At 48.0% G+C, this 12,778-nt stretch overlaps 1 protein-coding gene across 14 annotated transcripts in view; it reads right to left on the bottom strand.

The window, feature by feature from the left end:
- The window catches only part of ADGRB1 (adhesion G protein-coupled receptor B1), a 281,572-nt gene that overhangs the window by 40,296 nt on the left and 228,498 nt on the right, over positions 1 to 12,778 (bottom strand). For all 14 annotated transcript variants that reach the window (XM_048329201.1, XM_048329204.1, XM_048329208.1 and 11 more), the window contains 2 exons: positions 9,320 to 9,389; positions 2,251 to 2,317 (listed from right to left, as the gene is read on the bottom strand). In XM_048329201.1, coding sequence (XP_048185158.1) covers positions 2,251 to 2,317; positions 9,320 to 9,389 — 137 coding nt within the window. The remainder of the gene's footprint in view (positions 1 to 2,250; positions 2,318 to 9,319; positions 9,390 to 12,778) is intronic.

Below are 12,778 nucleotides of genomic sequence, written 5' to 3'. Positions count from 1 at the left end.
TCACCGTGGAGGAGGTTGGTGAGGGCAAGAGAGGTTTTTTCTTAAGGTGCGGCCAGGCAGGAGGAGAGATGGGGTTGAACCGTGGCTGGATTTCTCCTAGGGCTGGCCCAAGTGTGCATCCTCATTCCTATGGAGCAGGGGAGATGACAAAGAGCAATTCTGCACTGGTTTTAATAAAGAAATCAATCAATCAATCCAGTCCATTGATCACCACGATCAACATCCTGCTCTGATCCTGGCTCCACTTCTTTACTAGGTCAGGGATACAACATGGATATTCTTCTAATAACTTGAAAAGTAGCTTTACTCCTTTATCTCTGAGGTAACATCCAGAAGCAAAGCCCAAAATCTCAGATTCCTGGAGATATCCACTACCTGACCACTGATGACTCTGCCTTGACTTCATCCCACGACCCTCTCCCTGCCTTCAGCCTGCACACAACTATCACCAGGCTGCTCCACATGAGCTGGGCGAGAAAAACTGCTTCCAACAGCTCTGTGTTTGAGGTAGATGAGGATTTTTAAGAACAAAGGTCAACCCTTCATCCTTAAAACCTGCAGCTGTTCAGTGTCAGTGGCCTGAGTGCGGGGTGTGAATATTGCTGAAGCTGCAGGCCAACCACCTCTGGGGTATTATAACTGAGCTCATCCATTTGCAGGCTCCCATTTATAAAAAGGCTTTCCATGCTTCTCCTTCTCCTTCCCCAAGCTCTTTGGTGTCTCTACCAGGGCAACATTCATGTGTCACCTTGGCCAGGAATGAGTCAGGGAGTCTGAACGAGGTGTGTAGCCTCTCTCTTGCTGCTGATCAGGGCCAGACACCCCCAGAGATGATTCACCACTTCCCCATATCAGCTGCAGGAACCACTATTTGCATGTGTTGACCCCTCTGTGAGGACATTTCATTTCCTCAGCTTGATGGTGAGGGAAAACTAAGCTGCCAAATGGAAGCGGGCTCCTGTGTCTTCCTCATGCATTAAAAGTGCTAAGGAAAAAGAGAAGGATCATGTCCCTTGTTGTTGGCACAACAAAAGCGAGGTGCTTTGAGGCAGCAGAGTGACTCTGGGCACTACCAAAGCTTCCTCCCTCCGAATCACTGTGTCACAACCCCACATGAAAGACCTCAGCTCACACCAGTTTTGATTTCCTGCAGAGGAGGGGCCACTGCTGGCTTTTCTCTTTGTCACCGAGATGAAAGGATGGCACCAAGGTGGTTTGATGTGCAGTGACAGCGCTGAGAATAGAAGCAGCCTGAGCTTTTGTGGAGTTATTCTCCTGTAAACTCCTGCTGCGGGGCATTTCATCCCCCAGGCACTGCACGAAACAAAAGCCTGAACTGAAGAAGGAACTGTGAGTGTCAACAACCCCATTCCTGTGGGAATCTCCAGGGCTCTGGAGCCTCAGAGGGCATGAAGCTCCTCCACTGGATAAAACACTGGGCTGCAGAAAAACTGCAAGAAGACGTTGGGGCTCAAATATGGCTTTAAACCCATGGGAAATTGCTGCAGGAGGGGTTTCCTGGAGGAGCAGCAGTTCTCAGATTCTTTCAGCCCTGAGGCTTCTCATGGCCAGTGAGGCTTCAGCAGCAGGGAAGGAATGTCACCTCTTGAGTGACAGTTTAAACTCAAATAATAACTGACCAAGGTTGGTGTTGGGGCTGTGTTGGAGCCAGGGGTGGTGGGACAGGAGAACAGAGTCCCACCATGCAGGAGCTGGAGTTCAGGAATATTCACTTTAGCCTTGCCATCTCTTCGAATTCAAAGCCAACGTGACATGTTTAGGGTCAGAAGGGACCCCCTCAGCACTGACTTGAAGATCTGGATTTCACCTGCAAACAAGGACGCTGCTCACATGCACTGGCCTGGGATGGACCAGGAATAAAAGCTGGCTGTGAGGGCACAGCCTGGCCTGAAAACCAGCAGGAACAGCATTTTCTGAAGGAGTCAATGTCAGAGTTTTCCACCATCATCCTGCACTTCCATCCAGACAGAGCAAAACCAAAGTAAAACATGAATCAGCTGTTAGGGGGCTCCAGTGAGAACAGAGGTGGAAAGCTGAGAGCTGAGGCAAATTACATTTCAGAATCAACCCCATCCCAAACTGCTGGCTTTGCTCGTTATTCCTGAAGGAGAAAGCTCCTCAAAACACGAGTGGAAATAAAGAGGGGCATTCTTGGGTTGAAAGAACAAGGAAATTGCTATAAGATATAGAGGGGAAAAAAAAAAAAAGCTTTCAGACAAGCTCAAATACCAAAACGACAGCAGCTGCCGGTCCCACGAAGGCATAGAGGAGTCCTCCCTCTAACGACAGCCAGCAGCTGGAAAATGAAGAGAGAACAGAAAGTCACCCAGTGGCAAATGTCCCCAAGAGGCACACATTGGCTTCTTCCCTTTGCCTGCAGAGTTCAGCCTGGGAGGTGACATCCAATGGCAAAAAAAAAAAAAACCAAAAACAAACAAACAAACAAACAAACAAAAAAAAAAAAAAAACAAGAAAAAAACCAACTCAGGCTTTAAATCAAGCAAGTTTTGCTTCCCATTTCTCCTGAACTTGCATAAAAGCTCCTCTGCCCGGGGAGCTGCCCGCAGGATGGCATTTGACAGGGGAATTCATGCAAAATGAAGGAGAGTGCTCTGTTTCAGACCAGGTCCTGGAAGCAGCTGGAGTGTTTTGCTGGCAAGACGATGCTCTTGTCCTACTTACTCAGGAGAAAGAACAGAAAGAGTGGAAATTGTCCCTTCTTATTTGCTGACCCCTGTGTCTGCCAGGGGCTCAGGTCCAGGGGTGCAGGACATTTCTTCCCTCCTTCTGAGATTGTCCCCATGGGGAAATTTAACAACACAGCAGTGAGGTGGGAATTCACAGCATTCCCTGAGTCAAATTCCTTAAAAAATGAGCTGAATGTGGTGTGTGGTCCCTCTTCTGGAAACCAGCTTGTTCCTTCTCCCTCACACCACGTAACCTGAGAAGGACACCTCCCTTCTGCACTGACCAGATGTGGAATTTGGGCTCCTGAACTGCCTGGTGCCTTCTCAAACTGAGGGAGCTCATTTGAGACCTCTTGGTTGAGGCCCTGGAAGTGTCCAAGGCCAGGCTGGATGGGGCTTGGAGCAACCTGGGATTGTGGAAGGTGTCCCTGCCCATGGCAGGGGGTGGAACGAGATGACCTTGAAGGTCCCTTCCAAACCAAACCATTCTGTGATTCTTTGTTTTTCAGGTTTGACTGCGAAGTCAGGAAGGAAACACTTTTTTTCCCTGTGAGAGGGACTGAGTCCTGCCAAAAGATGAGCAGAGCACTTGTGAAATCTCCGTCCTTGGAGACATTCAAAAGCCACCTGGGCACAGCCACCTCCAGGTGTTCCTGCTTGTGCAGGTGGTTGGACCAAACAAATGTGAGGCTCTGTGACAGCCATGACCATCCACAGCAGCACTGGAGCTGAAATTCCCATATTTTTTTGGTGGGAATCCAGCAATTCAGGGCATGGACACACAAATTAGGCACTCCAGGGCCAGAAGAGGATGGGAATTTACACTGTGTCAGCAGCCCCTGGGAAAGTTTGCATGCTTTGACAGGGCAGAACCCTGGAGAAAATGTGGGATGGAGTAATCCTGTTTCAGCAGGAAATGACCGTGCACTCAGCACAGGAGAAGGCAGGAAACCACAAAGGAGAGGGGACTTTCTCCAAGCTCTTAACTCAGCTCACCCTGCAGTAATTCACTTGCCTTGCCCTCAGCAAGATGCCTTCATTCTGCATCAGGAGCAAGCTGATGCTCCCAGGGGGAAAAAAAAAAGCTTTCTTGGAAATATTTCAGTTTTGTTGATCAGCCTCATATGTTTTTTTACTAATTCTGAGTTGAAAAAAATGGGGTTTTTTTCACCCCAAAACCATGGAATGTTTCTGGAAAGGCACCCCCAAAAAAGGGAAGTATTTCAAACTGAGAATTAATAGTAGGATATTCTGGTTTTCTCCAAGGTCTGAATCATGTTTATGTCTAAATTAAACCTGTAATGTGCTAATTTAATCAATTTTGATTTCTTCCTGATAGCAAGTTGCTCTGCCACAAGCTGTCTGAGAAGCTGTAATAATAAAATGAATAATCAGCTGAGGAGGGAGGGAATAAAATTGAAGCTTTGGAGCTCTGTAGTAATTGGAGGTCTCCCTAAATGCAAGAGGAGGGCTCCCAAATCCCAGTCCTTGTCCCAACCTTTTTATCCAACACTCTATCCTGATTTTTGAGATGTTTTTTCAGTGTCTCTTCCAACTGGTGGGTCAGATGAAGAAATCTGACAGTCCTGCACCGCAATTAGTGATGAGGACTTGGTGCAAAGAGGGTTCTCATTCCTGTGCGGTCCCTGGGAGCACCAGGAACTGTGAAGGTGAGATCACACATCAGCGAGCACTGGCCCTGATCCCTTCTGACTGCCTGACCTCCCTGCCACAGCACTTCATCAAAGCATTTTCCAAGGCTGTCAGAGGTGCTGGCTGCCAGCAAGGGAAAGGAAAGGGTGAAGGAATATCCAAGAAACAGAACTGACAGCAACCCCCAGTCTAGTGGAGATGCTTTTAGCCTCGTGCCTACGAGGCACAGAAATATTTGCATTTCGCTAAGAGGTTCCTTTATACTTTCCGAGGGATCTCTTCAGTGATTTTTTAAAAATAAAATTATCACTGGAAGGGAGGAAAGTGAATGGTTTAACAATTCCTAAGCAGTGTTTCCTCGACTGACAGCAGCTCTTGTGTTCAGCACAAAAAGAACCTTTTTTTTGCGAAACATCTGATCCTTTTGTGACTCTGCCACAGCACAGATGGGAGGTGGTGGCTTTTGTCCTGCTCCTGGGAAGGGTTTGCTTCCACTGAGCCCTTTTTCACACTGCCCAGCCCTGCCAGCAACAGCTCTCACCTCAATCCTCTGTAAAATCAGGCAGCCCCAATATAATATTTTGAATAACTGAGATTACAGCTGGGAATCAGGGCAGTATTTATCCAGAGATTAACCCAGAAGCTGCTGAGATACCTGTGGGTCACAAAATGCAGTGACACTCCAGGACCCTGAGAAATCTGCTGTGCTCTCAGAAAACTTTTGATGGGCTCTCTTGTGGGGAAGGATGCAAGCTCCCAGCACCAGTGGCACAACCTCAATTATTCACTTCAAGCTTTAGGAGGTTGGTTGTGAAGCTTTAGAGGTCCAGAGGCAGTCCCTGGAGCACCGGCTAAAAGGAGAGTTATTATTCAGGCACTCAGCCTAAATCTAAGGAGGTGATCAGTGGCAGGTCCTTTAAACCTCTGGTACCCCTCAGACTTTCTTTGAGACTGGAAGTGCAGCTTCTACTCCACCGCAGCATGCTCCAAAAAGCTGCAAAATGTCCTTTCAAATGCAGTTCAGGCAAGAAAAGGGAGAAATCCTCTCCTACCCTCGTGACAGCTGGAGAGTTGGAGTGTCCTAAGTACTAAGTAATAAAGCTTGAGTGAGTGGCTGCTGGGAATCACGACTCACAGCACAACACAGACACACCCCAAATCCTGCAGCATATTTTCAATTTTTAATCTGAACCTCTCTCTCCCTCCTCATCTTAAGACTCAGTGGACCACTCTGGCCAGCTAAATGGTAAATATTAAATATACTACAAGCTCCCTAAACTCAGCACTGGCTCTGATCTCTCTGCATTAGAGCTTGGGGACATGGCCAAGCCTTTGATGGGACAATTCTTGGTGGGACAGAGCCTCGTCCTGCTGCTCAGTTGTGTTTTTACTGTTAGAGAAAAACTTCATCCCACGCACAATAAAAAGACAGGACCAAACTGGGTGAAATCCTGCTGAGGTTCCAGGCTTAACACCCTGCTGGAGGTTGCTCCGCTGAGGTTGGTCCAGCCTCACGACACATCACACATTTCACACCCTGCCCCCTCCACCAGCTTTGCCCTGAGAGTCTTTAACACCGAGATTAGCGCTGCAATCCCTTCAACACCTGCAGCTGTCCCCAAAATGCCCTCGTCACCTTGTCCCGTAGTTGGATGCCAGCGTTTTTTACCACTGTGAGTGGGATGAGAAAAAAACCTGCTGTTGAGTGGTAAATTCTGTGCTCACCTAAATATCAGCCCTGCTTTGACTTAATGTCCACCTCTACCACGGGAGCTCATGCACTGCTCATGCACTGCTCTTGGGACCCAGAAGCTGCAGGGTTGGAAAGTGCTTTAAAAGACTCTGGGTAGTCCCTTGTGGTTTATCTTGTCACTTCTTGTCCCCTCCTTCTCAGGGAGGCACGTGCTGTGATTAAAGCTTTTCCTTCCTTCTGCACAATGGAAACATTGGGCCTTGAAAGTCTGCAGTGCCCATCTGAAATGCCCTGTGAGTGCCCATTACACACTGGAGACAAAATTGGGCTGAAAGGACCTTCAAGATCACCTGGTGCCAACCCCCTGCCATGGGCAGGGACACCTCCCACTATCCCAGGCAGCTCCAAGCCCCATCCAACCTGGCCTTGGACACTTCCAGGGATCCAGGGGCAGCCACAGCTTCTCTGGGCAACCTGTGCCAGGGCCTCCCCACCCTCACAGGGAAGAATTCCTTCCTCATATCCAAGCTAAACCTCAAGTTTCAGAGTTCAGCTCTGAAGTTGCTGCTGTGCAGTGCTGACTTCACTCTGGAGGAGAGGGAAAACCAAGGGCTCCCCACACATCAATGCAACAGAGCTTTTAGGCCTCTTTGAGCAGGAAAACAGGAATAAGTGTGAATGCAATGTGGTCTGTTGGGGCACCCTGCCCAGCTGGGCCCACGGCAATATTTGTTTCGTGTTTTAAAATGCACCAAAGTGTAAATGCAACTCTCATGACAGAGATGTTCAGCACCATTTTATTCAGCACCAGGGCTCGTGAACCCACCACTCACTGCAAGTGAGCTCTGTTTACCTCTGGCTCTTGGTAAAGCCAATTCCAGCAGGAATTAATAGACTCATGGAATGGTTTGGGTTGGAAGAGACCTCAAAGATCATCTTGTCCAACCCCCTGCCATGGGCAGGGACACCTGCCACTATCCCAGGGTGCTCCAAGCCTCGTCCAACCTGACCTTGAACGCTTCCAGGGATGAGGCAGCCACAGCTTCTCTGGGCAACCTGTGCCAGGGCCTCAGCCCCCTCACAGGGAAGAATTTCTTCCCAATATCCAATCTAAATCTATCCTCCTCCAGCTCAAAGCCTTTTTCCCTTGTCCTGTCACTACATGCCTTTGGAAAAAGTCCCTCTCCAGCCTTCTTGTAGGTCTTTTAGGTACTAGAAGGTACCAAAGTGTGGAATTAAAGTGAGATGGCAGCATTGGGAATGTCTAATGGGATCTTTGAGTTTGAGAGGAACTGTTGTTCTCCTCATGACTTTGGTGGGACTCACCAGCTTTACCACACACTGGGAAACATGGAAAGAAGACAAGAGGAAACCCAGAACCATGGAATATCCTGGAAAAGGACCCACAAGGATCACTGAAGCCCAGCTCATCAAACTGGACTTGCTGGGGTGTGAAGGCCCCACCACCACAATTTTGGTGACAAAACACCCTGACAGCAGAGCTGGGAAATGGTGTCACTCTGGCTGGGAGCACAGGACCCCCTTCCATCCCCTGGCATCCAGCCCTTGGATGCAAGGAGTGACAGAGTCTTCGGGGCTGAAAGGAGTCAGAGGATTGGCAGCAAAGGGAGGAGAGCTGGTGTGACCAGGCAGCCCCTGGGAACGCTGGAAAGTCAGCCCAGCCTCTTGGCCGCCTCGCCCTGTGCCAATGTGAGAGCAAAGCAGGAGCCCAGCAGGTTTTGTCACACGTTGTCACCCTCCTGGCTGCAGTCTGGAGTGTGGGAGATGCTGGCACAGTGGTCCAGGGAAAAATGCCAGGGAGTTCTTTCCTGCATGTTCCTCCCTTCCCCGCCCAGGAATTTTTTGTGTGGTCAACGTTGACCACAAAACCCTTTAAAAAGCCACAAATCTTTTTGCACCAATTCCCACCAGCCTATAGACAAAAAAAGAAGGAGGAATATCCAGGACTTCCCTCCCACCCCCCCCCCCCCCCCGAGGCTTGTTCATTATGAATTGTTCTCATGGATGTGCCTGGAGCAAAGTGCCAGAAGCAGCTAACCCACGGAAAAGCCAAAGGGAATCAATTTGGGATCTCGGTGATGCTTCTGCAAACCAGGCTGTGTTTTGTCCTCTCCTGAGTCCCACAGCAAGCACTGGGTCCCTCTCCACCAGCACACGTTGAAGGTGGGACAGGTAAGCCAGGTGCAGCCAATGCATCCTTCAGGAATTCTGCCTCGAGAAATCCCCAGTCCTGAGCCCCCTGTGTCGTGCAGGAATTTAGGCTGCAAAGCAAACGGAAAACGCTGCTGTGCTGCTTGAATTCTCCCCTGCAATTAAAATGCAAACCCGGGACCATTTGGCCGTGGGTGTGCAGGATGTGGTGGGAATCGAGGGAGAGCAGGAGGCTCCACGTGACATTTCCTCAGTGGGACGATCGAAGCCTCATCTGCTGCCGGCCACATCAACAGCTCCAGCCTCAAACACTGCCCGTGTGGGATGCAAACCCCTGCCCAGGAAGGCTCTGGAAAATGATGGGATGCAGTAGGGAAGAGCCTGACTTATTGCTACAAAAACATTATCCTTGAACTGTCACTATGCATGAAATTTCTAAGATTTTTAACAACAGATGGAAAAAATAATATTTCATATTTTCTTCTTCATTTAAAGTTGTGCTAATGCTCAGCTCTGAGTGAGCCTAGCCTTGCCTTAATGCATTTTTTACCTCTTCCGTTATTTCTCCTCTGTTTTCCTTCCCTCATCATGAGCACATAAAAGTTTCCTAAACACAAAACCTGTGGAATTTGGAAAACAGGCAAACATGGGATGCTGTCAAAGCCTTGGTTTCCACAAGTCAGGCTCATTCTGCTGCCTTAAACTGAGTTGAGCTGTTTTGAAAAGGTGAGGCCAATCTAGCATAAAAACAGATTAAGGAAAAAAAAAAGCTGGTTTTAATTTTTAAACATCCTAAACTTTAAATATTCCACATTTTCCCTTAAAAATACATTAAAAAGCTCTTAGTAAAAGGTATTTAGATCAAAGTGATGTCATAAATACAGCAGTTAAACCTAAGTAGTCTCTATAAACTTGTTTTCAACGGAATACACAATCCAGCACGGTCAGATGACGGATTGAAGAGGTAGGGATGCAAGAGATGTCCTGCACATGGGAATTTCGCTCCCAGTCTGTCTCCTGTGGGCCAGTGGCTGGGTTTTGACAAAAAGGATGGAGGATAAAACAGGTGGGAGAAAAGGAATCCTTTACTCACTAGTTCACAGTGCCGTATCCCTTGGCTTTAGTAAATCCCACGGAAATGGCAACCACCAAGGCAGGGAGCCCTGTGGAAATGAAACAGGAGGAAATCGATCATTTAATCACATGTGCAGCCCTTCTCCCACTCAATATTCCCCATTTTTCCAGAGTTATTCCAGCACCATCCATTCCAGCCCGGCTCTGTGTCAGAGACTGAACTCAGGACCCCCAGAATCAAAAGTAAGAACCTTAATTATCTCTGTTAATTAAATAAATACCATGAACTGTAATCAGCTCCTGCTCTGTTGTGGTCTCAGCAGTTGTGGGGGGTCTCACAGTAGATGCAGATGCATAAAATTGATTTATTTTATTCTTGGGTACTTCAGGATGTCTCTGAAGTTGGAATATTCAACCACAACCCAACTCAAAGAACTCAAAAATCAAGAGCTTTGTTTGCACTCAGTGTAGGATCAGCGACCCAAAATCTTGCCCCAAATGAGACAGAAAAGGAAACAAAAGCTGAGTTTCCCTATCCCAAACAGGTCCCCCAAGATCTGTGAAGGAGCAGGTTCCTCTGAACAACAGTGAGAAAGAGCTTCAGGTCTCTTCTAGGATCTGTGGAGGTTTAGAGTCCAGCTCTTCCCTTTCCTTACAGAAATGTCTGGGTATCGGCTCGCAACATCAGGTTCTTCAGCTCTGGAGGTCTCCACGTGGCTTTTTATAGCCCTGCTCCTCGTGGCAGGAGGAATTAAGCTGTCTCAATGCTAAAGATGGGAAAATCCCATTAAGAATCAGCAGGATCAGTAGCCAAGGGGATTAGTGCCCCTTGACAAGGCCCTACTAATCTGTGAGCTGCAGAGGTCATGGCAGGCGACCGCAGGAGATCTGAGGAATGTGCAGGCACGGCTTCCAAACAACAATCCTCTGGGAAGGTGGTCCCTCAGCAACACAAACCATCCCGAGAGTGATTCTTAGTGAGGCTCTGCAGCAGCTGGGAGCCACAGGGCCAAGCTGGCTGGAATGTGGAGCATTTGAGGGTTATCCTACAGGGAAGTGCTTCTCTTCCCATGTGAGATTTCCAAGCACAGGTCACGTTTCATCAGTCCAAACCCAACAGGCAGTGGGTCAAAAAGCAACTCTTTTAATATTGCTTCCTTCTTCCTTCTTCCTTTCTCCTCTCCTCTCCTCTCCTCTCCTCTCCTCTCCTCTCCTCTCCTCTCCTCTCCTCTCCTCTCCTCTCCTCTCCTCTCCTCTCTCCTCTCCTCTCCCCTCCCCTCCCCTCCCCTCCTCTCCCCTCCTCTCCTCTCCTCTCCTCTCCCCTCCTCTCCCCTCCTCTCCCCTCCCCTCCTCTCCCCTCCTCTCCCCTCCCCTCCCCTCCCCTCCCCTCCCCTCCTCTCCTCTCCTCTCCTCTCCCCTCCTCTCCCCTCCTCTCCCCTCCCCTCCTCTCCCCTCCTCTCCCCTCCCCTCCCCTCCCCTCCTCTCCTCTCCTCTCCTCTCCTCTCCTCTCCTCTCCTCTCCTCTCCTCTCCTCTCTCCTCCTCTCCTCTTTCTCCTTTTCCCTTCCTTTCCTTTCCCTTCCCTTCCTTTCCCTCCCTTCCCTCTTCCCTTCCCCCTTTCCCTCCCTTCCCCCTTTCCCTCCCTTCCCTCTTCCCTTCCCTCTTCCCTTCCCTTCCCTTCCCTTCCCTTCCCTTCCCTTCCCTTCCCTTCCCTTCCCTTCCCTTCCCTTCCCTTCCCTTCCCTTTTCCCTTCCCTTTTCCCTTTCTATTCCTCTTTTTTCTCATTCTTTTTCCCTCATTGACTCCTGCTCCTCTTGCTAATGCTCCTTCACACCTCATCTGGATAAATCCTGACTGCTGCATTCCTTATGGTGACATCGATATGGCATCCCAGGGGAAGAAACCACATGGGAAAGGACATTTTCAGGAATACAGCTTGGTGCAAGAGACCCTGGGAAAGAGGAAATTTGGAAAAGACTCTGCCAAAAATAACAACTTGTTCTTCGCAAAGTGCTTCTCTCCGACATGATAATTATGCAGAAATCCAGAGTGGGGCTGTGAACTTGGCATCTCCAGGGACTGGCTTGTTCCAAGGCCGGGTAGAAGCCTCAGTTTGGGCTGGGAATGGGTCTGGACAAGGAGCAGCTACTACAGGTGGCAGCTACGTCATGGTAGTTAAGCCAAAGAGCATCATAATGAGAGGTGCAGCCCTGGGAGAGCTGTCAAAGTCTAAGCGAAGTTAGATGGGATTGGATTGAAAAAAAACCCACCAAAAAATAAAATTTCAACCTAGTTTTTTTATTATTGTCAAGAAATTTATTCCTAACTGTCCTGTTCCATACACCTGTGCTACAGACAGTACCAGCAATGCTTTGGGGGCTTTCTGCACAAAGTGAATTTAACAGTTCCAAGTAAATCCACTGAAAACCTCTTTCAAAGAGTTTTGTACTTCCAGGTCAGAGGAGAATCAGGCCATGTGTTAATCATGTTCCACTGGAGAAGATGTTTGCTAATAATTCCCAAAAGCCATTCTTGTTATAAACAGCTGAAGACCCACTCAGAGGCTGAGCTATGGCAGCATTAAAAATCCAGCTGTGGAAACTGTAACAGGGTCATAAAAATCCTGACAAAAAATATTTCTTCTTTATTGGGGCTAAATATGATGACTGAGTTGTTTCCAGAGAACAATTTATCTGCCTATTTTAAATCAGAGAATATCCTGAATTGGAAGGATCCACAAGGATCATCAAGTCAAGCTCCTGACCCTGCACAGGATCACCCAAAGAGTCACACCATGAACTTGAGAGCATTGCCCAAGCATGCGAAGCAATTATTAACAATTATTATTACTAATGATAATTTAAAAATTGAATTGCAAAGTTGCACATCCAAGAGGAGACCAAAGAAATGAAAAATAATCCTCCCTGCTGCTGAAATTCTCTGCAGCTTCAATGAGCTACAGCTGAGAGCAGCTGAGAACTTGGCAAAGACGTCTCGAACAAGGGTTTAGAGAAATGCAAATGTGCAAAGAGGGGAAAGGGGGGAGAACCAACCCATGACAAAGTGAATTGTGCTAATTATTTCAGATTATGCTCTTTAAAACATATTTTTGGCTTCTTCCCTCTTACAAGTGCCATTAATCCCAGCTCTACAGCTGAAGTCTAGCAGGATGCTAAATATCCCAAATTCCCTTGCTGCCTTAATAGGCGAGAGTGTTCTTCATTTCTTGTCCTAACCTACTCCAAATGGTTATTATGCATCATTTATCAGCAGTGCATCCTAGCTCAGAGCTGACTACATCTTCCTAGCAGTGCAAATTATGCTTCTACACATGTTGGGGGATTTTTTAATTTCTTTTTTTTTTTTAATCCGTACAGACTACAAATGTGAGTGTTGCTCATTCAAAATTCCCTCAGCTAACACGCCCATCTGTCCCAGCTTTTACAAACCAGGGGGAAAAAATCCCTTTTTATTACCTAG

The sequence above is a fragment of the Corvus hawaiiensis genome, chromosome 26 (assembly GCF_020740725.1).
Source record: "Corvus hawaiiensis isolate bCorHaw1 chromosome 26, bCorHaw1.pri.cur, whole genome shotgun sequence".
NCBI lineage: Eukaryota > Metazoa > Chordata > Aves > Passeriformes > Corvidae > Corvus > Corvus hawaiiensis.
Note: the sequence above shows the minus strand (reverse complement) of the source record. Positions and strands in the feature narration are given on the sequence as shown.